General features: G+C 41.4%; 1 protein-coding gene across 2 annotated transcripts in view; it reads left to right on the forward strand.

The window, feature by feature from the left end:
- Positions 1-4,445: 4,445 nt before the first annotated feature.
- The window catches only part of LOC144683913 (ubiquitin carboxyl-terminal hydrolase 12-like), a 53,856-nt gene continuing 32,561 nt past the window's right edge, over positions 4,446-25,740 (forward strand). The window contains exons 1-3 of one of the 2 annotated variants that reach the window (XM_078547482.1): positions 4,578-4,680; positions 5,247-5,329; positions 24,633-24,713. Coding sequence is in view for 1 of the 2 variants with exons in the window: in XM_078547481.1 (XP_078403607.1) it covers positions 4,633-4,680; positions 24,633-24,713 (129 nt within the window). In the remaining variant the exon portion in view is untranslated. Of the gene's footprint in view, positions 4,681-5,246; positions 5,330-24,632; positions 24,714-25,740 lie in introns of both variants that reach the window. The other variant, XM_078547481.1, reaches the window with a different exon arrangement.

Raw genomic sequence — 25,740 nt, forward strand, 5'->3', positions numbered from 1 at the left:
ACCAAATGTTCTCATGCGTTCAACAAATTCTGACCTTTTGGAAACAGTCGACGAATGCAATCCCAGTCTGTGTCCACTGATGTGATTTTCCTGTGACAAAGGATTTATACTGAAGACTGAGAGATGAGTCTAATGGTGATCAGTGGGTTATGGTCAGTGAGGTGAAATCCAGACTGGAAATGCAAAGCTGAAAGGGGAGGGAAGGAGAGGGAAATCAAGTTAAAATTTGGGGTGGAAATCCTTCCTCATAAATGGGCCATGTCATAACTTTCAGGGACCATCACTGAATGCAATCCGCAAATACATGTAAACATCGTAGAAACCCAAGTAATAAGAATGCAATTTGGTTTACTCATTGACTTAAATCAGTGGTCCCAGTAAGGCTAATAATAAAGAGCTTTAATGGAGTAAATAATGGGAAACTGTTTCTGTTAAGAAAAGGGTCTGGAACCAGGGAACACAAATTTAAGGTAACCGGCAAAAAAAAAGGGGAGAAGAAGAGATTTCTGTTAATGCAGTGAGTTGTTATGGGCTGGACTGCACTACCTGAATGGGTGGAGGAAGCAGATTCAGTCGTAACTTGCATGCATATTGCATATATGTACTTGGAAAGAAGAAATTTGCAGTAGTATGGGGAAACAGCAAGGGAGTGGATAAAAGCAAAAAACTGCGGATGCTGGAAATCCAAAACAAAAACAAAAATACTTGGGAAAAACTCAGCAGGGAGTGGATTTATTTGAACAGCTTACAATGGGCCAGATGGCATCCTACTGTGCTGTATGATTCTGTGATTCCAGGAAAGTGATTAGAAAGATCATTCAATCCATCCAGTTGCCTCTGTCATTCAGGATATGAGCTGACTATTTTCAACTTTTTCCTTACTTACATCCTCCAATTTCACATTGATTCAAGTATCAGATCAATTCCCTTTTGAATGTGTGGGCTGAATCAGTGCATTCCAGTCTATTCTATAAGATAATGACTAAGAACCCATAAAAATGAGATCCTGCTTAGACATTACTTTAAAAGAAAATTACAATTTCGCAAATGCTATATTTAACAAAAAGCCAAGTAAATCACTATCTACCCAACGTCACTTCCCAGTTATGGACTGTGTGTTACCTAATGTATGCAATTCTGCCTCACTATCTAACTTCTCACTCCCTGGGGTATCTGGGTTGGTATTATTACTTTAATATGTGTAGAATTTCCAATTTGGCTATCCTAAGATGGCCTCCTGAGATATCAAATGGGGAAATGAAGTGCCTCCCACTACAGACCTTAGTAGACAAGTTGATGTGATGTATTCCATGCTCTGGGGCTCATGGCCACAATCGCACTTCGGGTTGACCCTCATCTTCCAGTCATGGAGCAGCTGGGCCACATTGTCCATGTTCTGTGCAGATTCAGTTGAGCGACCAACACTGTTTTCCATGGAGATCAAAGTCAGGGACCTCTGCTGTTGAATCAGTCCTGAGATGTTGGTTCTTTATGCTGCATGTGTTCCATGGTTCCGTCCATCTGGATGGTAAGCTGATACCAGTTGTGTGAATATTTGCTGATGGTGGCATAGTGGTAATGTCACTGGACTAGTAATCCAGAGGCCCAGGCTAATACCCAGGGGACACATGTTCAAATCCCACCATGGCAGCTGTTTCACTCATGCCCTTTAGAGAAGAAAATTTGCCATTCTTACCTAGTCTGGCCTACATATGACTCCAGCTGTAGGTCTGGAGTCATATGTAGCCCACAGTTGGAGGCACACATTGCCCTCTGAAATGGCCAGCAGTATACTCCGTTCAAGGATAATTAGGTATCGGCAGCAAATGCTGGCCTTGTCAGCGATGCTCACATCCCATGAAAGAAAAAAGAAATCCCCATTTCCATCCCATGGAATGTCTCCCCAGGAACTGTAAAGCTTCCTTCTCCTATGGCAAAGATATTTCTCCGTTAGCGGTTGTGGACATAATGTTAAAAGGGACAATGACTTCTCAATGCCAAAACTTACACTAAAGCCCAGGTATTTTGTATGCAGCCATAAAGTGGGGGGGAGGGGGGTCATTCCATATGAAACATGTTGTAGGGTAATTACATGTAAGGATTAGAGTGAAGGAAAATTTCCAGGTTAAAGCTGTGGGTTTAAAAGGCACTGTGCTGCTTTTGGGAGATTGATGATAAACTGCAAAGCACTTCAATATCTTTTAAGGGAACATCATTGTTTGTGGCAAATATGCTTCGTATAGTACATTCTTAAATTCTAGCATGGTTGGCTTCTTTTAACTTGCTGATTTTCTGAGGCCATTACACTTCTTCCCACATCAAGTGGTAATATGCGTGGTGGTTGAGTTGACACTGACTGTCCTGGCCATTTCCAGCCATTGGTCCTAAAACACTCTTTTTGTGGTCCTCTAATCTGAAAATCTGGGGGTGCTATATCCTGCTGCTGGCTTTCTCAACATTACCAGATTAAGCAATTTTGCTCTGTCTCCAAAACAAAGTTCTGTCCTGTGGCTTCTTTAAACTAGTACAGGCCCATGCAACTTCAGTACCATACTAATTATCACCCCAAATGGATAATGCCCCAGTAAGAGATATATGAGATATTTTAATGTCTGAAAAATGCAAATGATGGTGATCCAATTAACTATGATATTAGTGTCAGTTGGCAGGCGGTAATCTTGCCCTGCCAAGCTTCCAGTAGTGATTGCATCCACATGGATAATCCTATCAATTCATCACAGGTTCTGGAGAATGTTTGTTGTCCATGGAGCTGTCTTCACAACAAAAGTCAGTATTTTCAGGAGACAAAGAGTGCAACATATAGAGTAAAATTGGCAAAAAGTGTTCTTTTATCTTTTAATACATTTTAAAAACCTTTTTATACATCTTCTAAAAATCTGGTATTTACCTTGAGAAAGTGACAGTATTGATGTTATGCTGACATAGCAGATGATGCATTATCAATAAATTAATCAGAGAAACTTGTGTCTGATGAGTATTAACTAATGACTAGACTATGTAACATTTACACACATCAGCTGTACAGATGAATACCTACAGAATAGTTCTGTTAAGTGAATAGAACCGTATCTGTCTTATTCCTTCTTAGGAGTAGCACTTGATTAAATAATTTTAGCTGCAAGGATAATAGTTTCCAAACTTCTCTTCATGGGGAATTCCCATCAAATATGAACAAACCTCTGTGAAGCCCTAGTCCTAAAACTGCTAAGGGTTTCAGCAACCCAAAGATAGCCTGTGCTATTATTGCAGAATATGTCTTTTATTAGCATTGAAACAGAAACATTGTGCCAGGGTTGAAATTGATGATGCTTCAACAGAAACCCAGATTCGCCTGGCAATCCTTCAATCTCCATAAGGTTTACATAATGCAGCTTTTGTGTTAGGGGAATACTTTAGAACATAGATTACACATAGTTTAGCCCAGCTGTCTAATTTATGACACAAGTAGTTATTTCTACAGTTTACTAATTGAGATTGACAGTAAAAAAAAAGGTGATATTTTGGAGTAGTTGCAGCACAAGAACAACTTATATTTATTTATGATACTGCTTTTAACGTAATATATCGTTATAACAGTATTGATATGTCATAGCAGATGATGCATTATCAATAAATTAGTCGGAGAAACTTGTATCTGATGAGTATTAACTAATAACTAAACTATGTAACATTTACACACATCAGCTGTGCAGATGAACATAACGGCCCAAGGCGTTTCACAGGAACGTTATGGAGCAAAACAACCAGAAATCTGTTAAGATTGTGGCTTATGCAATTCTTGCTATGAATTCCTTGCAAATATATTAAGTGGTCAAATGGGTCACCCTATTATTGCAAACATTACTATTAAAATTTGCAGGTATTTTAATAAAAGAAACATTGCATGTAAATAAATGTGTTCAATTGTGTTTTAAATTGCAGACTTCCATTCCAAAAATTGTCGAATCTCACTGTTTTAGGTCTGATTTAGTTTGATTTAAAAACGCGATGGAATCAGTCTTAGAACATAAAGAGTTTCCTTCGCTCAAATGCTGTTTGCGACGAATGGCACTCTGATCTCAATTTATGATCCCGCCGGCTTGCCCGCCTGGGCTGGAGGCGGAATTCGGGATGGGCAACGGCGTTTACACCAGCCCCCCCCCCTCCTCCCCCCACCGCAAGAACTAATTGAAAACAAAAAGAAATCCTCGCTGTGAGGGAAGCCCTGAATTGGGTACAGATGTAGTAGGGACAGGAACCGGAATGATCGGAAAGCACAGGCCGGGTTTTGCACTGCTGCACTTCTCTCAGGAGGGGCGGACAGAAATCCCCACCCTCTCCCTGTGTGTGTGGGTGTGTGTGTAGCTCCGGTGATGGATCGTTTGTCCAGCGTAGGGTAGGAGCGGGAGGAACGCATCTACTGCGGAACGGCTGTCAGAGGGGGAGTGGGGGGGCTGGAGTGTGCGGCGGACGGGCTGCGGTTGAGGCGGTTGCCGGGGTCGCGAGGCGGGTGGGGGATGGGGGGAGGGAACGGCTGTGGGTGTGACGCGGCTGAGGAGCGCCCCCCCCCCCCCCCCCCCACGCGGGTTCGGTTGTCGGGTTGTACGGTTTGGGCAACATGGCGGCGGACGGATGGAAATACTGATGACTGTCAGAAAAATCGCCTCGATTTGTACCATGGTGAGTGCGAGCGGCCCCCCCGCATCCCCACCTCCTCCCTCCCTCCCTCCTCCGCAGCCCTGGTTTCCCGGGCTCAAAAGATAAGAACAGTTTAAACGCAGCCTCCAGCCCAGGACCGCGCAGAGACATCTCGTTCTTTGCTGCAAATAAAGCCGGGGAAAAAAAAAAACCCCTCCAAAATGTTTCAAAAATAAATAATTTGGTGGTTGGGGGGAAAGATCTTCGACGAAACGATCAATGGGGTAAATAAACGGTTCGGTCTGACCTGCAGCAAAAAACGAGTTTGTGTTTATAATATCACCCAGTTCCAAGGTTCCTAATTTCTCATTATAAAACTTTTTAATATTTATGTAGGACACACTCCAATCATAATTTTTTTTAGGGCTTCAAATTTGGTCTTTTTTTTTACTAAAGTATTTCTGACTGTGTCCTTATTTGGGGATAGCTTATTTAAATTGGTCCAGCAGGTTGAAGCTCCCAGTCTCTTAGTTTTTGTGTGTTCCTGCATACCAGGGGAATAATGTGCCATTTCTCCCCCCCCCCTTCCTCTTTTGGTTAAATGGAAGCCATTTGTAGCTTGACGAAATACTTCAAGGACGTATGCTACTAACCTGGAAGGAAAACCGACAACCAGTCAGAATGAATTAATGCAAGTATTGAAAATATATATCTGTGCTCAACATGTTTGCGCCTGTACATTATATAGTATGGTTGTTTTGGAAATGAATAAATGCATATTGGTAGTTGATCCAGCCAGTTAAACTTTTATGAAATACATTTACCTCTTGACATTATTGTTAGGAACTTTTAACTGCAGATAGGTTCTTGACAAATTATATGTTTTTCAATATTCAACTGTATAATTGTGCATTTACTTGAAATGATGTAACTTTGGTTGTAGTTTGGGTTGAAGAATGATTGATTTGCCTCACTAATTGCCTACTGTGAAAGCAATGGGTTTCAATCTTTTGTAGCTGCAGCATCTGTTTTTCAGTGACCTTAATAAAAATGATACTGGCTTAGTAATACTAGAATAGTGTTGTTAATGTAATTATGTTCTTTTTGCACTTAGGAACTCACTTTAGCAGCAAATTGGAGTTTGGTTTTACTTGAATAAAAATATGGAGCAAATTCATTTCATATTTATGTTTGTTTTATTTTGTTGCTTCCCAAATTTGTGCCCGTCGTTCATAGAATTCTTTGTTTGAATCGCTCCAAACAAGTTTGCTCCTCTGTCACAGTAATGAAACAGCTCTTATCAAAGTCACAAATGACATTCTTTGTGACTGCGACAAAGGTAAACTATACCTACTCATCCGTCTCGACTTTTCTGCAGCTTTTGACATGGTTGACAACACCATCCTCTTTTAGTGCCTCTCCACCATCATTTAGCTGGGTGGGACTGCACCCGCCTGATTCCATTCCTATCTATCTAATCATAGCCAGAGAATCACCTGCAATAACTTCTCTTCCCACTCCTGCACCACTACTTGTGGTGTCCACCAGGGATCTATGTTTGGCCCCTTCTTATTTTTCTTCTGCATTCTTCCTCTCTGCAAGATTACCCAAAAATATGATATCAGTTTCCATATGTACCCCGATGACACCCAGCTCTATGTCACCTTCTTCTTAGGCAGTCCCTTGGAATCGAAGATGACTTGCCTCCACTCCGATTCGATGGGTTCTGAAATGGCTGATAAATCCAATGCATGCCCTGCAGACTCTGCTGCACGTGGAGCAGAGGATACTTTTAAAGGTTGGGGATTGGTTATTTAGAAGTTTGTATGCCCCCTCTGACATCGCGACTCTGCCTCTGAACTTTCCTCATGAAGTGTCTTGATGTGTTCAGTGTCTTCCCAAATTAGCCCTCTCCATTTTGGTTTGTCACAAGCCAGGGTCCCCCCCCCCTGAGTCTGCAGGTACATTTGACATCTTCAGGGATGCTTTGAGGACATCCATAAAGCGTTTCCACTGTCCTTCTGGGAGTCTCCTGCCGTGACTGTGTTCTGAGTAGAGCAGTTGCTTTGGGAGTTTTGTGCCAGGATGACATATTCTGCCCAGTGGACCTGGTTTGGAATGATTAGCGCCTCGATGTTGGGCAAGTTGGCTTGGGAAAGGATGGTGCTGTTGGACTGCCTTTACTGTATAAACCAGGAAATGCTGGGAGCGTGTAAGAAAGGCACGACAATAATCATGGGTGATTTTAATATGCATATAGACTGGACTAATCAAATTGGCAAGGGTAGCCTCAAGGGAGAGTTCATAGAGTGTATTAGAGATTGTTTTTTGGAGCAATATGTTGTGGAACCAACCAGGGAACAGGCTATTCTGGATTTGGTTTTGTGTAATGAGATGGGATTAATTCATGATCTCAGTAAAGGATCCTCAAGAAAAGAGTGATCATAGCATGCTAGAATTTCAAGTTCAGTTTGAGAGTGAGAAAGTTGAGTCCCACACTAGTGTTCTGGAGTTAAACAAAGATGCCTACATAGGCATGAGGGCAGATTTGGCCCCAGTGGACTGGGCATGAAGACTACAAGGCAGGACTGTTGATGAACAGTGGCAGATATTCAAGAAGATATTCAATTCCGCCCAAGTAAAATATATTCCAAAGAAGAAGAAAGATGGTAAGAGGGGGAAAAAGTATCCATGGCTAAGCAAGGAAGTTAAAGATAACATAAAGGTAAAAACTAAGGCTACCAAATTGCAAAGGTCAGTGGCAGGCTGGAAGATTGGGAAACTTTTAAAGATCAACAAAGGGCTACTAAAAAAATAAAAAGAGAAAAGGTAAATTATGAAAGAAAACTAGCGCAAAATGTAAAAACTGATAGCAAAAGCTTCTACAAGTATATAAAAGGAAAGAGAGTGGCTAAAGTGAATGTTGATCCCTTGGAGGATGAGACTGGAGAGTTAATAGTGGGGAACGCAGAAATGGCAGAGACGCTTAATCAATATTTTGCCTCAGTTTTCATGGTGGAGGACTCTAGTACCACCCCAATAGTAACAGGTAGTGCAGAGGGTATAGAGAAGGAAGAACTTAGAACAATCACCGTCATTAGAGAAAAAGTACTGAGCAAACTATTGGGATTAAAGGGTGACAAGTCCTGATGGCCTACATCCCAGTGTCTTAAATGAAGTGGCAGTGGAGATAGTGGATGCATTGGCTATAATATTCCAAAATTCCCTGGATTCTGGAAAGGTTCCAGTGGATTGGAAAAATGCTAATATAACGCCCTTATTCAAAAAAGGAGGGGAGGCAGAAAGTAGGAAACTATAGACCAGTTAGTTTAACATCTGTCGTTGGGAAATTGTTGGAATCTATTATTAAGGAAGTAGTAATGGGGCATTTGGAAAGTCAAAATGCAATCCACCAGAATCAGCATAGTTTTTTGAAGAGTAAATCGTGTTTGACTAATTTGCTAGAGTTCTTTGAAGATGTGACATGCAAAGTGGATAATGGAGATCCTGTAGATGTAGTATATCTGGACTTCCAGAAAGCCTTTGATAAGGTGCCACACAAAAGATTAATACACAAGATAAGATCACACGGAGTTAGGGGTAATGTATTAGCGTGGATAGAGGATTGGCTGACCAACAGAAAGCAGAGAGTCGGGATAAATGGGTCTTTTTCTGGATGGCAAGCTGTAACTAGTGGGGTGCCACAGGGTTCGGTCCTTGGGCCCCAACTATTTACAATCTATATTAATGACTTGGATTCAGGGATAGAAGGCACTATAGCTAAATCTGCAGATGACACCAAAATAGGTGGGAAAGTAAGTTGCAATGAAGAAATAACAAATTCACAAATGGGCATGGACAGGTTAGGTAAATAGGCTAAAAATTGGCAGATGGAGTTTAACGTGGATAAGTGTGAGGTTATCCATTTTGGACGGAAGAATAAGAAGGCGACTTATTTAAATGGAGATAAACTTCAGAATGTTTCAGTGCAGAGGGATCTGGGTGTCCTTGTGCATGAATCGCTGAAAGCTAGTATGCTGGTACAGCAGGTAATAAGGAAGGCAGATGGAATTTTGGTATTTATTGCTAAAGGAATAAGAGTATAAAAATAGGAAAGCGTTGTTGCAACTGCAAAAGGCATTGGTGAGACTGCAACTCGAGTACTGTGCACAGTTTTGGTCCCCTTACTTGAGGAAGGATGTAGTTGCACTGGACGTGGTTTAGAGAAGGTTCACTAGATTGATTCCAGAAATGAGGGGCTTGCCTTATGAGGAGAGATTGAGCAGTTTAGGCCTATACTCGCTAGAGTTTAGAAGGATGAGAAGAGATCTAATTGAGGTATATAAGATGCTGAAGGGGATAGACAAAGTAGATGTGGAGTGGATGTTTCCCCTTGTGGAGCATTCCAGAACGAGAGGCCATAGTTTTAGGCTAAGGGTTGGTAGATTTAAATCAGAGATGAGGAATTACTTTTCTCAAAGGGTCGTGAATCTGGAATTCACTACCTCAGAGTGCAGTGGATGCCGGGACGCTGAATAAATTTAAGGAGGAGATGGACAGATTTTTAATTAGTAACGGATTGAAAGGTTATGGGGAGAGGGCGGGAAATTGGGGTTGAGGCCGAAATGAGATCAGCCATGATCGTATTCAATGGTGGGGCAGGCTCGAGGGGCTGAATTGCCTACTCCTGCTCCTAGTTCTTATGTTCTTATGTACTGCCACCAGATGTGGAGGATCTTGCAAAGGCACTGCTGGTGGTACTTCTCAAGAGCTTTGAGGTGCTTGTTGTAGGCCATCCAAGTGTCCAAAGCATATAGGAGTGTGGGGATCACTGCTGCCTGGTAAACCATGACTTTAGTCTCAGGTTTAAGATCCTGGTGCTCAAACCATCTTCCCTCATTTGGCCAGAGGCTGAGCTGGCACATTGCAGGCGATGATGAATTTCATCATCTATGTCTGCCTTCGACTAGAAGAGGCTACCAAGATATAGAAAATGGTCCACATTTTCCAGGATCTCGCTCTTGATCTTAATCGACAGGGGGTTGCAGGGCTGATGTTTTGCTGTGGGAGCTGGCTGGGAAAGGACCTGAGTCTTTTTTAAAATTTATTTACGGGATATGGGTGTTGCTGGCTAGGCCAGCATTTATTGCCCATCTCTAATTGTCCTTGAGAAGGTAGTGGTGAGCTGCCTTCTTGAACCATTGCAATCCATGTGGTGTAGGTACACCCATGGTGCTGTTAGGGAGGGAATGCTAGGACTTTGACCCAGCGACAGTGAGGAATGGCGATTATATTTCCAAGTCAGGATTGGGAGTAGCTGGGAGGGAAACTTGCAGGTGGCGGTGTTCCCATGTATTTGCTGCCCTTGCCCTTCTAGATGATTGTGGTCGTGGGTTTGGAAGGTGCTGCCAAAGGAGCCTTGGTAAGCTTCGGCAGTGCATCTTGTAGATGGTACACACTGCTGCCACTGTTCATTGGTGGTGGAGGGAGTGAATGTTTGTAGAATGGGTGCCAATCAAGCGGGCTCCTTTGTCCTGGATGATGTCAAGCTTCTTGAGTGTTGTTGGAGCTGCATTCATCCAGGCAAGTGGAGAGTATTCCATCACACTCCTGACTTGTGTCTTGTAGATGATGGACAGGCTTTGGAGAGTCAGGGGGTGAGTTCTTGTAGCCACAGTATTTATATGGCTAGTCCAGTTCAGTTTCTGGTCAATGGCAACCCATGTTGGAGATGGCCATTGCCTGGCACTTGTGTGGCATGAATGATACGTACCACTTGTCAGCTCAAGCCTGGATATTGTCCAGCTCTTGCTGCATTTGCACATGGACTGCTTCAGTATCTGAGGAGTCAGGAATGGTGCTGAACATTGCGCAATCATCAGCGAACGCCCCCAGTTCTGACCTAATGATGGAAGAAAGGTCATTGATGAAGCAGCTGAAGATGGTTGGACTTAGGACACTACCCTGAGGAACTCCTGCTATGATATCCTGGAACTGAGATGATTGACCTCCAACAACCACAACCATCTTCCTTTGTGCTAGGTATGACTCCAACCAGCAGAGAGTTTTGCCATTGACTCCAGCATTGCTAGGGCTTCTTGATGCCATACTCAGTCAAATGCTGCCTTGAGGTCAAGGGCTGCCACTCTCACCTCACCTTGGGAATTCAGCTCTTTTGTCCGTGTTTGAACCAAGGCTGTAATAAGGTCAAGAGCTGAGTGATCCTGGTGGAGCCCAGACTTGAGTGTCAGTGAGCAGGTTATTGCTAAGCAAGTGCACTTTGACAACACTGTTGATGACCCCTTCCATCACTTTACTGATGATTGAGTGTAGACTGATGGGGTGATAATTGGGCAGGTTGGATTTGTCCTGCTCTTTGTGTACAGGTCATACCTGGGCAATTTTCCACTCTTTACAGTTAGATGCAGGTAATTTTCTGGGTACTTAATGAAAAGTCCTTTTTCTCACATGCTTCACCATTACCTTTCTTGACCCCTCTATAACCTTAAGTTGTTAGACTGCTTGTCTGACATCCAGTACCAGATGAGCAAAAATTTGGATTCCTAAATATTGGGAAGAGAAGCCAGTGCCTTCGGTCCCAGCCTCCAACTTTGTTTCCCAACCGCAAACTCCATTCCCCCTCCCTGGCAGGTGTCTGGGTCTGAACTAGACTTCAAAATATCGGTGTCATGTTTGATGCAGAGATGAGTTTCCAATTACACATCCACGTCATGACTAAGACTGCCTATTTCCCCCTCAATAACAGTGACCAACTTCAGCCATACCTCAGCTCTTCTACTGAAAACCTCATTCATCTCTTTGTTAACTCTATATTTAACCATCACACCACACTCCTCATTGGCCATCCACGTTCTACCCTCTGTAAACTTGAGGTCATCCAAAACTGCAGCCTGTGGCCTTACTTGCACTCAGCACCGTTCACTTTATCAGCTGTGTGCTCTCGGTCCTACTTTGGTTCCTTCGCACCTCCCTACCTCTAATTTCCTCATTCCCACATCCCTCTGAGATACCTGTGCTCTGCTAATTCTGGACTGTTGAGTATCTCTGATTTTAACTGCTTCCACCAATGATGGCTGTACCTTCAGCTGTTGTTGGAGCTGCACACATCCAGGCAAGTGGAGGGTATTCCATCACACTCTTGACTTGTGCCTTTTAGATGGTGGACGGGCTTTGGAGAGTCAGGAGGTGAGTTACTTGCCACAGAATTCCTCGCCTCTGACCTGCTCTTGTTTCCTCAGTATTCTATGGCTGGTCCAGTTCAGTTTCTGGTCAATAGTAGCCCCCAGGATTTTGATTGTGGGGGATTCAGCAATGGTAATGCTATTGAACGTCGAGGGGAGATGGTTACATTCTCTCTTGTTGGAGATGGTCATTGCCTGGCATTTGTGACGCGAATGTTACTTGCCACTTATCAGCTCAAGCCTGAATGTTGTGCAGGTCTTGCTGCACATTGTCACGGACTGTTTCAGTACCTGAGGAGTCGTGAATGGTGCTGAACATTCTGCAATCATCAGCGCACATTCCCACTTCTGACCTTATGATGGAGGGAAGGTCATTGATGAAGCAGCCGAAGATGGTTGGGCCCAGAACACTACCCTGAGGAACTCCTGCAGTGATGTCCCGGGACTGAGATGATTGACCTCCAACAACCACAATCATCTTCCTTTGTGCTAGGTATGACTCCAATCAGTGGATAGTTTTCCTCCAGATTCCCATTGACTCCACTTTTGCTAGGGCTCCTTTGTCCAAATATTTCTTTGTGGCTTGGCGTTAAATTTTGTTTACTCCTTTGAAGTGCCTGAGACCTTTTTATAACATTAAGGATGCTATATACATACAAGTTGTTGTTTTTAATCTCTGTTTTGTATTTTCTTGAGAGCCCCATGGAGAATAGCAAAAGCTAAGTATAATTAGCTACATTTTAGAATAAGATTTCTGCTGTTTTCCATTCAAATAAATGGGACTCATCCTGCATAGTAAATTGTGATAATTTGGCCACTGCAGGGTCTTTCCAACTGAAACATCTTCAGTAATTCTTATTGACAACAATTTGCATTATAAAACACCTTTAACATGGAAAATTCAGGAATTCATTTCAATTGCATGATGTTTCTGATTTCTGTAAAATTGTATGTTAAACTTCTTTCCTTAATTCTAAATACAATCGTGCAATAAAAGATTTGACTCTTAGCCAACAGCTGTTTTTTTTGTGTGTGTTTTATATGTAGAACTTTCCAGCAATTAACTTCAAATTATTTACTGATAAACTTAGTGATAATGGCATAAATTTTATCAAAATGGGATCTTGGCCCAAACAGATACGGATCATGCACAGTTGTTGCAAATTGCACAAGAGTAGAATAAAAGCTCCCATAAAATTGAAACCTATTCAGAATAACAGCTACCAGCTGCCAACAGATCTAGTCACTTGTGTAAATTATTATTAGATACCCATATGAAGGATAATAGCTGTCCAATTAATGGGCATACAAAGGATTCCTGGCTATTACACTGTGCTGGAACTGCCTATAAGACAATTTTTAATCATGCCTAAAGGATGTGGTTATAAATTGCTTGAATTTCACTGTCCCTGTTTAAAATGGATAAACTCCACGGTTGTTTAACCAGTGACAGAGCGCTTTGTCACAGGAAGGGTTTCAAGCTTGAATTTGACAGCAAGATGAAAAGTTTGTGAAAAATCTTGTACCTATAATTCACGTCAATTTGTGACTTTTGACTCTACTATAGAGTTACATTGAACTGCATCCATTTGTATTGAACGACAAGGTCTAGTGGTTGAGTGGCAAGCTGTTACAGTACTGTGCTGAATACATTTGTCAATGGCTTTCATTTAGTCTGAGCAAATTCCAGTCTATTTTTTGGAAGGTAAGTTAAAGATTTATTTGGTTGTAATTTTCTTATAAATTTTGCTTTGGAACTGTACTCTCTTATGCAAAGGGAAAATACTGTGGATGCTGGCAATCTACATTGGATTACATAGGATACACCGCATAGAAATAGGCCATTCGGCCCTCAAGTCCATGCTGGTGTTTATGCTCCGTTTGTGCCTCCTCCCTTCTTTCCTCATCTAAATCTATTATCATAGCCCTATATTCCCTCCCCGCTCAAGCCTAGCTTCCCTTTAAATGCATCTGTACTATTCACTTCAACATACTTGCCACTCTTTGGTAAAGAAGTTTTTTTCAGAATTCTCTGCTGGATTTCTTGGTGACTATCTTATATTGATGGCCTCCAGTTAAGCTCTGCTCCACAACAGGAAACATTCTCTGTATCCATTCTAAAATCATGAAAAGTTTTGATAAAGACCTGTCTGTACCCCCAGCCTTTTTTCGAGAGAAAAGAAACCCAGCCTGTCGATCTTTTCCTGATTTATACATGTGCGCTCCTGGGTAGATCTTCTCTGCAAGTTCTCTAGTCCGTCCATATCCTTTTTCTAAAAGAGCTACCAGAACTGCACACAATGCTCTAAATGTGGTCTCACCAAGTTCGATACAGGTTTAGTATAATTTCCCGATTTTTCAATTCTAATCCTTTAGAAATAAAGCCTAGTTGGTTTTGATTTTTTTTTCGGGCCTTGCTAACCTGTGGTGCAACTTTTGGTGATTGGTACTCCAAGATCCCTTTGTTCCTTTACCCCACCTAGACTTGCACCTTCCAAATAATTGACCTCCCTATTCTTCCTACTGAAACATACTACCTCAGATTTATGTGTTGAACTTCATTTACCAAGTATTTGCTGATTCAGGTAGGTTATTAATGCCCCCCTATAAGTTGTTGCGGTCTTCTCAGTGTTTACTGTCTTCACCCCTGCCTCCCCGCCCCAGTTTGGCGTCATCCACAAATTTAGAAATTGGTTTTGACTTCAAAGTCCAAATTGTTAATGCAGATTGGGAGCAGCAGTGGTTCAGGCACTGATTCTTGTGGAATACCACTTCTCAACTTCTACCACTCTGAATAACTACCCTTTACTCCCAATCTCTGCTCTCTGGCTAGTAATCCATTCTGCCACTTAGCCTCTGACTCCACATTCTCTGACCTTGTTGGTTAGTCTATTACAGGAGACCTTATCAAAGTCCTTTTGAAAATCCAGATAAATTACATCTCCTGAATTACCATTCAGAGTTTCCCTTCATTATTATGTTTTTTATATAGAGAAGTTCTTCTATCCTCTCCTTTTGTCGGGATTCCATTATTTTGTTGACCATTGATGTTAAGCTGACTGGTCGATAATTCCCTGGACATGTTCTAATGCAAGGAAATTGACCGACAAAGTTAACTCTGTTTCTCTTTCCGCAGATGCTGCCAAACTTGCTGAATCTTTCCAGCAATTTCTGTTTTTATATTCTCATATCTGCCTATGAATCATATGGGGGTATTATTCAAGAATGGTGTCATTGCAGGAGCTTCTAAAAGTCTTAAATGTATTTTCAATATTTTAGCTATCAATACCTTTTTTGTTTTATCAACTGAACAGTACGTTTCTCTTATTTTTAGCAGACAACTTGTAGATGATAAAAACTGAGTACAAGGCTTTAATTGAATCTTGGGTTCAAATGATGCTAACAAACCCTTTGCATTCTTCTAATTCCTTGGATAAGTTATAGCCATACTATTCACAGTTTCCCACCAAAGATTTACATGTAATTGTTGCAGTATTTGATTCACATTGTAGTACAATCCTGGCACATACATTAAATGGAGGGAAACATAAATAAAATGTTTATAACTAGATACCTACCAAACTTGTTAAAGAATTGCTCATATTAGATTTTTCTTTCAATTCTTATATACTACCTATTGCTCCTTCCTGCTAATTTTCACGATAGAACGGAATAGATGGCAAAGGGAGGCAAGGTCAAACTGCAAAGTGCTCTGGTTAGATCACAGCTTGAGAACTATGTCCAGTTCAGGGAATTAAAGACAGTATAAAGAAGAGCCATGAGGCTGATCCCTAGGGCGGAATTTTATGCCGACGGGGTTTTACAGTCATGCTGAAGTCGGTGCACTTTTAAACGGCTCACTGCATTTTACAACCCTGCCCTCATCGCGATGGGCCATAAAATTCCACCCCTAGTGTTAGGGATATGAGGAAAGAGTGAAGAAACTTTGATTTTTCACCTTCATCAGGAGTTGATCTCAGATGTACACAATGGACATAAGGAAACAGAAAAGATATATCAAAAATCTACTATAAATTGCAAGAGTTCGACAAGTAGAAACTAGTTCAAACTAGTAAAAGGTAAACTTAAGACTGTTATTAGGAAGTTTTTCACAGAAAGAGTGGATAGAATTGATACGTGGAATCATTTAAGGAATAATTAGATGAAGCAACAAAGGAACTGTGAGGTCTTTCTGGGTGAATGAATGTCGCCATCGTCCATAAAACATCTGATAGTTTTAGAATTCAAACTACCATTCCATTTTGCACATGCACACAAAGTTACCAAGTATGCAAACAAGTTAGTGTCATGTTCTGAACATTGATCAGCTCCTAAATTGATCAGGTTTAACATAAGTCTAATTATCGATCTGAATTCTTTTTGTCAAATTCAATTAAATTTTCTTATGGAAAACACAAAATGGTTGCTTAAACTATCACAATTATCTTTAAAGAATAGTTCTCTGAACATTTGAAAATATGGACCAAAATAGACCTCCTTCATCAAGACTGTCCCGTCCTGAAATTGCGTGATATACAAATGCCATCAAAACCATACCACACCACTTTCCCTGATCCATCAGTTGCACTGGTGGGACAAAGGAGAGGCAATGGCCAGAGAAAAAAGATTAATTTCAACCTTACATACCTTAGTTAGCAAGTGTATGTGAGTTTTTCCATTTCCCGTTCCAGCTATCTCACTGGTCCCTGAGATCACCAAATTGTGATTTTATACAGTCGGAAACAAGAAAACATTCCAACTTAATATGAAATATTTGTCATTGGAGCATAAAGCATTTGTTCAATCCAGTGAGCTCCATCAGAAAATGCACAAGGTAACAGTGCATAAAGGGACTTGAGACTTGGTCAACTTTGGGGTGAATTCATTGGCCATTGCGCAATGCAGATTTTCTTTTACCAATGGTTTCCTGACACCATTGACTCTTGCTGAGGTGCAGTCCCTAAACAATTATTGTCCTCTACAAACTAGCCGAAATCGCCATTTTACATGTATGTGTCTAGACAGTTACATCACAGCTCATCCATTCCCCCTTCAACTAATGCTTAGTGCATTGAAGCCATCACTTTATTCACTGACAGTGATCAGGAGCAGCAATTTTTACTTTGTCAGTTCTGTGCACTGATGCTAATACTGTCACTGAGACCTGCTGTCTCAGCACAGACTTGGGATCTAATCAGGAATCCTTTCTCTTCATATCTGTGAAATGGCAAATTCATGGTCATTGACTTGAATAAAAGGAGCTGTTGGAACATGTATAAATATCCTTTTTTGTTTATTGTTTCAAGGTGCATGAGCATTGCTGACAAGACCAGCATTTATTGCCCATCCCTAATTGTCCTTAAGCTGTCTTTTTGAACAGCTGCAGCCTGAGTGATGCTGTTAGGAAGTTAGTTCCAGGTTTTCGACCCATTGACGGTGAAGGAATGGCTATATAGTTCCAAGTCAGGATGGTTTGTGGCTTTGAGGGGGTGGCATTCCCATGCACCTGCAATCCTGGTCCTTCCAGGTGGTAGATGTCATGGGTTTTAAAGATGTTGTCGAAGGAGGCTTGGTGAGTTGTTGCAGTGCCTCTTCTAGATGGCACACACTCCTGTCACTGTACACTGGTGTTGGAGGGAGTGATGTTTAAGGTGGAGGATGAGGCGCTGAGCAAGCAGTTTGCTTTGTCCTGAATTGTGTTGAGCTTCTTGTGTATCATCCAGACAAATGGAGAGTATTCCATCACACTCCTGACTTGTGCCTAATAGATGGTGGACAGGCTCTGGGGAGTCAAGTGAGTTACTTGCTGCAGAATTCCCAGTCTCTGACTTGTTCTTGTAACCTCAGTATTTATATGGCTGGTCCATTTATGTTTCTGGTCAGTGGTAATCCAGGATGTTGATGGTGGGCGATTGGGTCATCTGTTGAAAGTCAAAGGTTAGGTCTCTCCAAGCCCAAGCCTGAATGCTATCCAGGCCTTCATGCATTAGGGCATGTACTGCTTCAGTATCTGAGGAGCCGTGAATGCTGTGCAATCATCAGCAAACATCCCCACTTCTGACCTTATGTTGGAGGGAAGATCATTGAAGCAGTACTGCACAGTTTAGGGGTCAAAAGGAGGAATAAATAATATAGAATCTATATATAGAATATAGAATTACAACTAACCACATCCCCATGTTCAAACAAGCTGAATACCAGAGATAGTATTATGATGGAACTTCTCATTTTAATGTGGACAATTGTGACAGTGCTTCTTCATAAAACACACTACAAAGTCATATATGTTTAACCAGAAGGGGTTCCATTTCACTATTTTCAAAGTACCATTAACAAGATTTTCCACTTCTGCTTTTAAACGGAGCCGGTTTTCATGTATTTCAAGTCTTGTCCTTTCCTGTTACTTCAAAAGTGTATAATTAAAACGTGTTAAGTAACTTTGGAATGCTTCAGGATAGTATAAGTTTGCCATCATTTGCAATCAATGGGTGGAAATTTTAGCCTATGCCTTAGCTGATCACTGTATATCATTTCAAATATGGTTTAATACTTTTGGCACGTTTAATTGTCAATTAAAAGAATAGGAGCATCATGCAGTGGGCAGTTTCTCACTGGAGGGATAGCCACTGGGAAAATGAACACCAACCATTAAGCTTCTTTTATGTAGTTAGGGAAACAATTGGAGAAATTTCTGAAGGAGAGTACCTATCTCCACTTGGAGAGGCAAGGTTTGATCAGGCATAGTCAGCATGACTTTGTCAGAGGGAGGTCATGCCTAACAAATTTGATTGAATTTTTTGAGGAGGTGACCAGGTGTGTAGATGAGGGTAGTGCAGCTGATGTAGTTTATATGGATTTCAGCAAAGCCTTTGACAAGGTCCCACATGGGAGACATATAAAGAAGGCAAATGCACATGGGATACAGGGTAATTTGATGAGGTGGATTCAAAATTGGCTTAGTTGTAGGAGGCAGAGGGTGATGACAGAAGGATGCTTTAGTGACTGGAAGCCAGTGTCCAGTGGCGTACCACAGGAATCTGTGCTGGGTCCCCTATTATTTGTCATTTATATAAATGACATAGATGACTATGTGGGTGGTAGGATTAGTAAGTTTGCGGATGACACAAAGGTTGGCCGGGTGGTTAACAGTGAGGTTGAGTGTCTTGGGCTACAGGAAGATATAGACGGGATGGTCAAATGGGCAGATAAGTGGCAGATGGAATTTAACCCTGAAAAGTGTGAGGTGATACACTTTGGAAGGAGTAATTTGACAAGGAAGTATTCAATGAACGGCATGACACCAGGAAGTTCTGAGGAACAAAGGGACCTTGGCATGTGTTCATAGATCTCTGAAGGCGGAGGGGCATGTTAGTGGGGTGGTGAAAAAGGCATATGGGACACTTGCCTTTATCAACCGAGGCATAAATTACAAAAGTAGGGAGGTCATGTTGGAGTTGTATAGAACCTTGGTGAGGCCACAGCTGGAGTACTTTGTGCAGTTCTGGTCACCACATTATAGGAAGGGTGTGATTGCACTGGAGGGGGTGTAGAGGAGATTCACCAGGATGTTGCCTGGGATGAAACATTTAAGTTATGAAGAGATGTTGGATAGACTTGGGGTGTTTTCGTTGGAGCAGAGAAGACTGAGGGGCGACCTGATCAAGGTGTACAAGATTATGAGGGGCATGGAAAGGGTGGATAGGGAGCAGCTGTTCCCCTTAGTTGAAGGATCAGTCACAAGGGGGCATAAATTCAAGGTGAGGGGCAGGAGGTTTAGGGCGGGGATGTGAGGAAAAACCTTTTTACCCAGAGGGTGATAATGGTCTGGAATGCACTGCCTGGGAGGGTGGTGGAAGCAGGTTGCCTCACATCCTTTAAAAAGTACCTGGATGAGCACTTGGCACGTCATAACATTCAAGGCTATGGGCCAAGTGCTGTTAAATGGGATTAGGTAGGAGGTAGGTCAGGTGTTTCTCACGTGTTGGTGCAGACTCGATGGGCCGAAGGGCCTCTTCTGCACGGTGATTCTGTGTGATGTTGAAACAAACCTTAGATATTACAACAAAACCACTCAAAAAGCAAAAATAAACATGTGAAATTATTTTAAATGCTAATAAATAGTTACTGGTGCTAGAAATTGGTCTCAGGCAGAGGCCCAAAATGGGCAGCATGAGATTGGTTGCTTGTCATACACAGCATCTGACATTTAATTCCATTGACTGCAATGGGACTGTACCTGGTGCTGCATACAACAAGCAGCCAAGCAATACTGCCCATTTTGTGCCCGCTGCCCAAGTTTGATTTCTACCTGTAGTTTTCTTATAGATAGCTACACCAAGAAAAGTTGAGGAAACATATAGATGTAGGAAATCGTGTAATCATTCCAAAATAGAGATACATATATTGAGAATGTTGAATTATTCTGTGCATCTGACATTTCTTCCCTCCTTAATTAGCAATGCACATCCTTTGTGGTGCTGTTTCTAAGCCTTTTTTAAAAATTCGTTCATGGGATGTGGCCAGCATTTATTGCCAATCCCTAATTGCCCTTGTTCAGGGGGCATTTAAGAGTCAACAACATTGCTGTGGGTTGTCACACGTAGGCCAGACCAGGTAAGGACAGCAGATTTCTTTCCCTGAAGGAAATTAGTGAACCAGATGGGTTTTTATGACAATCGACAATGGTTTCATGGTCATCTCCAGATTTTATTTGTTGGATTCAAATCTCACCATCTGCTGTGGGATTCGAACTTAACCTGGGTCCCTGGAATACTAGCCCAGTGACAATACCACCACGCCACCACCTCCCCTTTAGCTTTTTTATTGTAATTTTTCCAGTGGCTGACTGCCTAATTGGTGAGAACTTTATTTTGTTTCTCCATCCTAATTAGAGCCACTTTTTTGAGGTTGGTCACATCAGTGAAGATCAAAAACCATTCTTTATTTGTTGGTGTATTAAACACACTTGTTCTGCTCATATTACTTGTTTGCTTTCAAAACTCTCTCACTTTATAGTGTGTTTTTTAAATAAAAGGAATTTACTTTCAAATTTGAAGACTGTAACTTCTGAGCTCCGGGGCATCACAACTGGGGGGGGTGGGGGGTGTGGGGGGGGTTGGGGGGGTGTGGGGGGGTGTGGGGGGGGGTGTGGGGGGTGGGGGGTGTGGGGGGGGGTGTGGGGGGTGGGGGGTGGGGGGGGGTGTGGGGGGGGCACCCCATAGATGCGCTGGGGAACCTGCCCAGAAGTCCTTAGGTTGACTTGAGTATTGTATCAAGATAACAAGCATTAATTTTCCTTTCCCCTTTCCTTTTTGTTCCTTCCCATTTTAAGTAGCAATTACATATTTATTTTGTAAGCACCTTTTTTAAGAACACTATATTGTCAACTAGGGCAACGAATAGGAATACTGCTTTTGGACTTTTATTCCCTCCTTTTACAGGAAGCAGCTTCTGTTTCTCCTTACTCAAGGTGTTTATGGATAGAGGTAGAGGTTGGAAGCTAAATTTGTTAGACCTGCAACTCCCACTCTGACACAGTAATTGGTACACAAATAAATTGTACTACTAAATTACTTAGCAGAAAATTTGCTCATTAACTGTTGCAAGATTGTGATCAAGTCACCTGGTGACTGGATCTCAATTATTGTTTGTCATGTTTAAGGTACATGTAACCAAAATAATAACCTAGATGTGCAATTGAATTGAACTTCCATATTGACAATGTTAGTATCATAAGGTGACAATCTCAAAAACATTGTTAAACATTTTTTATGACAAAGAACAGTAAATTTCACTCAATATTGAAGTAAATTCCTCTACGCCAGCAGTTCTTTGTGCAGACTTAATTCGTTATTTCAATTGCTGTAGCGTTTATTACTGATGGTTTTAAAAGAAACTGTTAATTCTATTTCAGTGGATTTCCAATTAATCTCTGTGGGAGATTCCTGCAAGTATTGACATACTTTGGGGATCCCCTTTTCCTAAATATTGAACGATGATATCAGTTATTCCAAGGGAATTAGTGCTATTGCTTCAGAAAACATTTTTATTGGTGTGCAGCAACAGCAATAATGACCTATTAAGTCAACCTATAGAGAAACCTGTTAGACCATGAACAGACATTTGTTCACCATAGAGATTTTGAAAACTTTGCTCGAGTTAGTTTCATGGTTGAATCTTAATTGGGAAATGTTGTGATGTTTTGAAAAAAAAATAGAATCTTAAAAGAACATTCATCCTTCAGCAATATAGAAACGCCCTCTGTAAGCGTTCATAATAGGAAACTCTTTAAAGATGTAAAATTTGCTAGACCTATCACAATATGGTTTCAACTTTGCGTTGCTTGGTGCTATAGAGTGACTTTCTGAAGCTCCCTTCTTAACTCCTTTATCAACTTTTGTGTCTTTTGCTCTCTTGTCAGTCAAATAAGTTTCTTCTATTTAAAATGCTGTTGATGCTCCCATCTTTTTTTGCTCAGTGACTTCCATGTGTACCTGCCCCAAAGTTAGCTGCTTTTCAATCTCTGTAGTTTAATAGGTCATTTCCTTTCTGCCCTACAAGTTTCTCCGCCGCCTTCTGTTCTTACCACTTTGCTGCTGCTCCTTTTCTGTGAACCCGTCCTGCTCTGAGGTCCCAAGCCCCGCTGACTGCCCATAGCAATCTTTCCTGCTTTCTGAAAAGCAAAATACTGCGGATGCTGGAAATCTGAAACAAAAACAGAAAATGCTGGAAAAACTCAGCAGGTCTGACAGCAGCTGCGGAGAGCGAAACAGAGTTGACATTTTGAGTCCGTATGACCCTTCTTCAGAGCTAAAGAGAAGTAGAAATGTGATTAAATTTATACTGCTTAAGGGGGTGGGTGGAGCAGGTGAAGCTGGATAGAAGGCCAGCGATAGGTGGGGGCAAAGGAGAGATTGATTGTCAATTTGTGGTGCACAAATATACAATTTCATCATGCTCCCACTGTGCGATGCATGTATTAAATTATTTATTCAGTACCCCAACCCAATGACTGAAAATTAAATAAAAACATGGATTTGTGCGCCATGCAAATTAGTTCATCAAATGTGCCCAAATTCCATTTCTGTGGGCCAACATAGTTCTTTCAGATTGTATGAAATCTGAAAATGTAAAATTTAATTAAGTGCCATGTACTGTAGCCAACATAAAAAATAAATATTTGACTCTCACTGCCCAGTTAGCCAAACATTAAATATTAATTTTCTGAAAGCTTTAAATTAATTGATCAAATCTTACCATTTTGTCTCACGTGCTGCCTCAAACGTGTGTGTATTATGCTAAATAATGGCCTCCACGCAAGTCTAAAGTGGGGGAAAAAAATCAGCGGATACAGGCCAACAACTGCATCAAACATTAAAATAAAAACTTGTGCGTGCGCATGTCTAAAATACCCATGTTGGACACTTAACTAAATTCTTATTGAAATTGGAGCAACAATGATTTGACAATTGCAAATTTTCAAAAAGCTACTTACAAAACATTTGAAGATACTTAGGGCATCATTACAGCATTAAATGGATCTCTAACTCCTTGAATTCAGTTTTCGGCAATGAACTCAGTTTATAGAGTAGCTGAGGTTTATATTGCCACTGAAACTTTCAGTGCAAAAATAGCAGTCTAGCTGTGAAATTAGCTTTGTATCCTGGCTCACTACTGCATTTGAGTAGAAGTGAAATACCTCGCAGCTGACTGGTTTCAAACTCTATTTAGAAGCATTTTGTTGCACTATAGGATGCTCATTTCACAGGTTGCGTAAGTGTGTATCCTGGGATTGAGAACTGGCTTTGGAGTGAGAGTATATTTTAAGCTTTTGTGACTGCTATGCACTTGAAGAATCTGCACTCACATTGTTATGTGCAGTACAGCTGTCACAATAGATCTAGCATACTTTACAGGGGTGATGAAAGTAAAGCTTCTCTTGCCTTATATTTTTCCATTCTGCAATTGGTTCTGGCAGTGACTAGGGGTTGCTCCATTACTCCTGTCATAGGGACATAGGACTTAGGAGCAGGAGTAGGCCATTCAGCCTTGAGCCTGGTCTGCCATTCAATAAGATCATGGCTGAACTGGCTGTGGTCTCCACTCCACTCCACGTTTCCCGCCCCCCCTCATAACCCTTGACCCCTTTCTCTATAAAAATCTGTCGAATGCCTACTTGAATTTATTCAATGACCCAGCGTTCACTGCTTTCTGGGGAAGAAAGTTCCACACACTGACGATCCTTTCAGAGAAAAAAAATTCTCCTCATCTCCGTCTTCAACAGTAGACCTCTTATTCTTAAACTGTGTCCCCTGGCTCTAGTCTCTCCCACAAGTCAAAACATCCTCCTGGTATCTATTATATCAAATCACCTCAGAATCTTATATGTTTCAATAAAATCACCTCTCATTCTTCTAAACTTCAATGTGTATAGGCCCAACCTGTTCAACCTGTCTTCATAAGCTAAGCCCCTTATCCAGGAATGAGTCGAGTGAACCTTCTCTGAACTGCTTCTAATGCAATTATATCTTTATTCAAAGATGGAGATCAAAACTGTACACAGTACTCCAGAAGTCTTGTCCAGACTTTACATGTTTTCATATATATTTACTGTAGGAAGAACATGACTGATTTACCTAATTTCTTTCAGGTGTTTTAGAGTCCTATGATAGACTCATAGAATGATAATTCTTTTTATGTGAAAATAACTCAGCAAGTTTCACAATGTTACACGACATTATTCCTTGTTTTGTGATACCCTAGATGGCCTATCTTTTGTCTTCGTGTTTTTAGGGCGCCAATGCCTCTGCTTTGGAGAAAGAGATTGGGCCGGAACAGTTTCCCGTAAATGAACATTACTTTGGCTTGGTCAATGTGAGTTATTGCTGATATCTTTTGAGGCAGCCTTAAGACTAGCTTCTCCTTTATGCATTTCAAAATGAGTTTTAGTCCTGTTTTAAGGGACATTTTTCCTTTTGAAACAGTGGAATTATATTGCCTACACCACAAGAGTGGAAGTAAACTGGTAAAATTGTAAAAACTTAAATATTGCTGAAAAGAGAGACGTGTTGCTGAAACTTTTCATCTTACAAATACAATGCCAAAAATACAAATGATCACAGAAATTTATACTACAGGAGAAAAGGGGTGCTGATTGGTTGGCGAGTCAACTGTGATTGGCTGTGGTGTTTCCATGGAGAAAACAATAGGGAACTATATGGAATAATTACCCACAAGCTTCCCATGTTTGTGGGTAATTCAAAAAAGATGCATGGCTAGAACATTATCCTCTTGTTTGCAGAGAATGGGTCCCTACGTATGAATATATGTTGCTTCTAACAAGTGTAAATGAGCCACGTTATGAGCTCAACTGATTGTCTTAAATTGGTTGTTAGCATAGCTCTTAGCGCACAGGATACCATAAGACGTAGGAGCAGAAATAGGCCATTCGGCCCATTGAGCCTGCTCCGCAATTCAATGAAATCATGGCTGATCTGATAATCCTCAACTCCACTTTCCTGCCTTTTCCCCATAACCCTTGATTCCCTTATTGATTAAAAATCTGTCTATCTCAGCCTTGAATATACTTAACGACCCAGCCTCTACAGCCCTCTGTGGTAAAGAATTCCGCAGGTTAATAACCCTCTGAAAGAAGAAATTCCTCCTCATCTCTGTTTTAAATGGGCGACTCCTCACTCTGAGATTATGCCCTCCGGTCCTAGACTCTCCCACAAGGGGAAACAACCTCTCAGCATCTACCCTGTCAAGCCCCCTAAGAATCTTATATGTTTCAATAAGGTCACCTCTCATTCTTCTAAACTCCAATGAGTACAGGCCCAATCTACTCAACCTCCCCTCATGAGAAAATCCCTCCATCCCCGGGATCAACCTAGCCAACCTT

The sequence above is a fragment of the Cetorhinus maximus genome, chromosome 8, assembly GCF_964194155.1.
Source record: "Cetorhinus maximus chromosome 8, sCetMax3.hap1.1, whole genome shotgun sequence".
Lineage (NCBI taxonomy): Eukaryota > Metazoa > Chordata > Chondrichthyes > Lamniformes > Cetorhinidae > Cetorhinus > Cetorhinus maximus.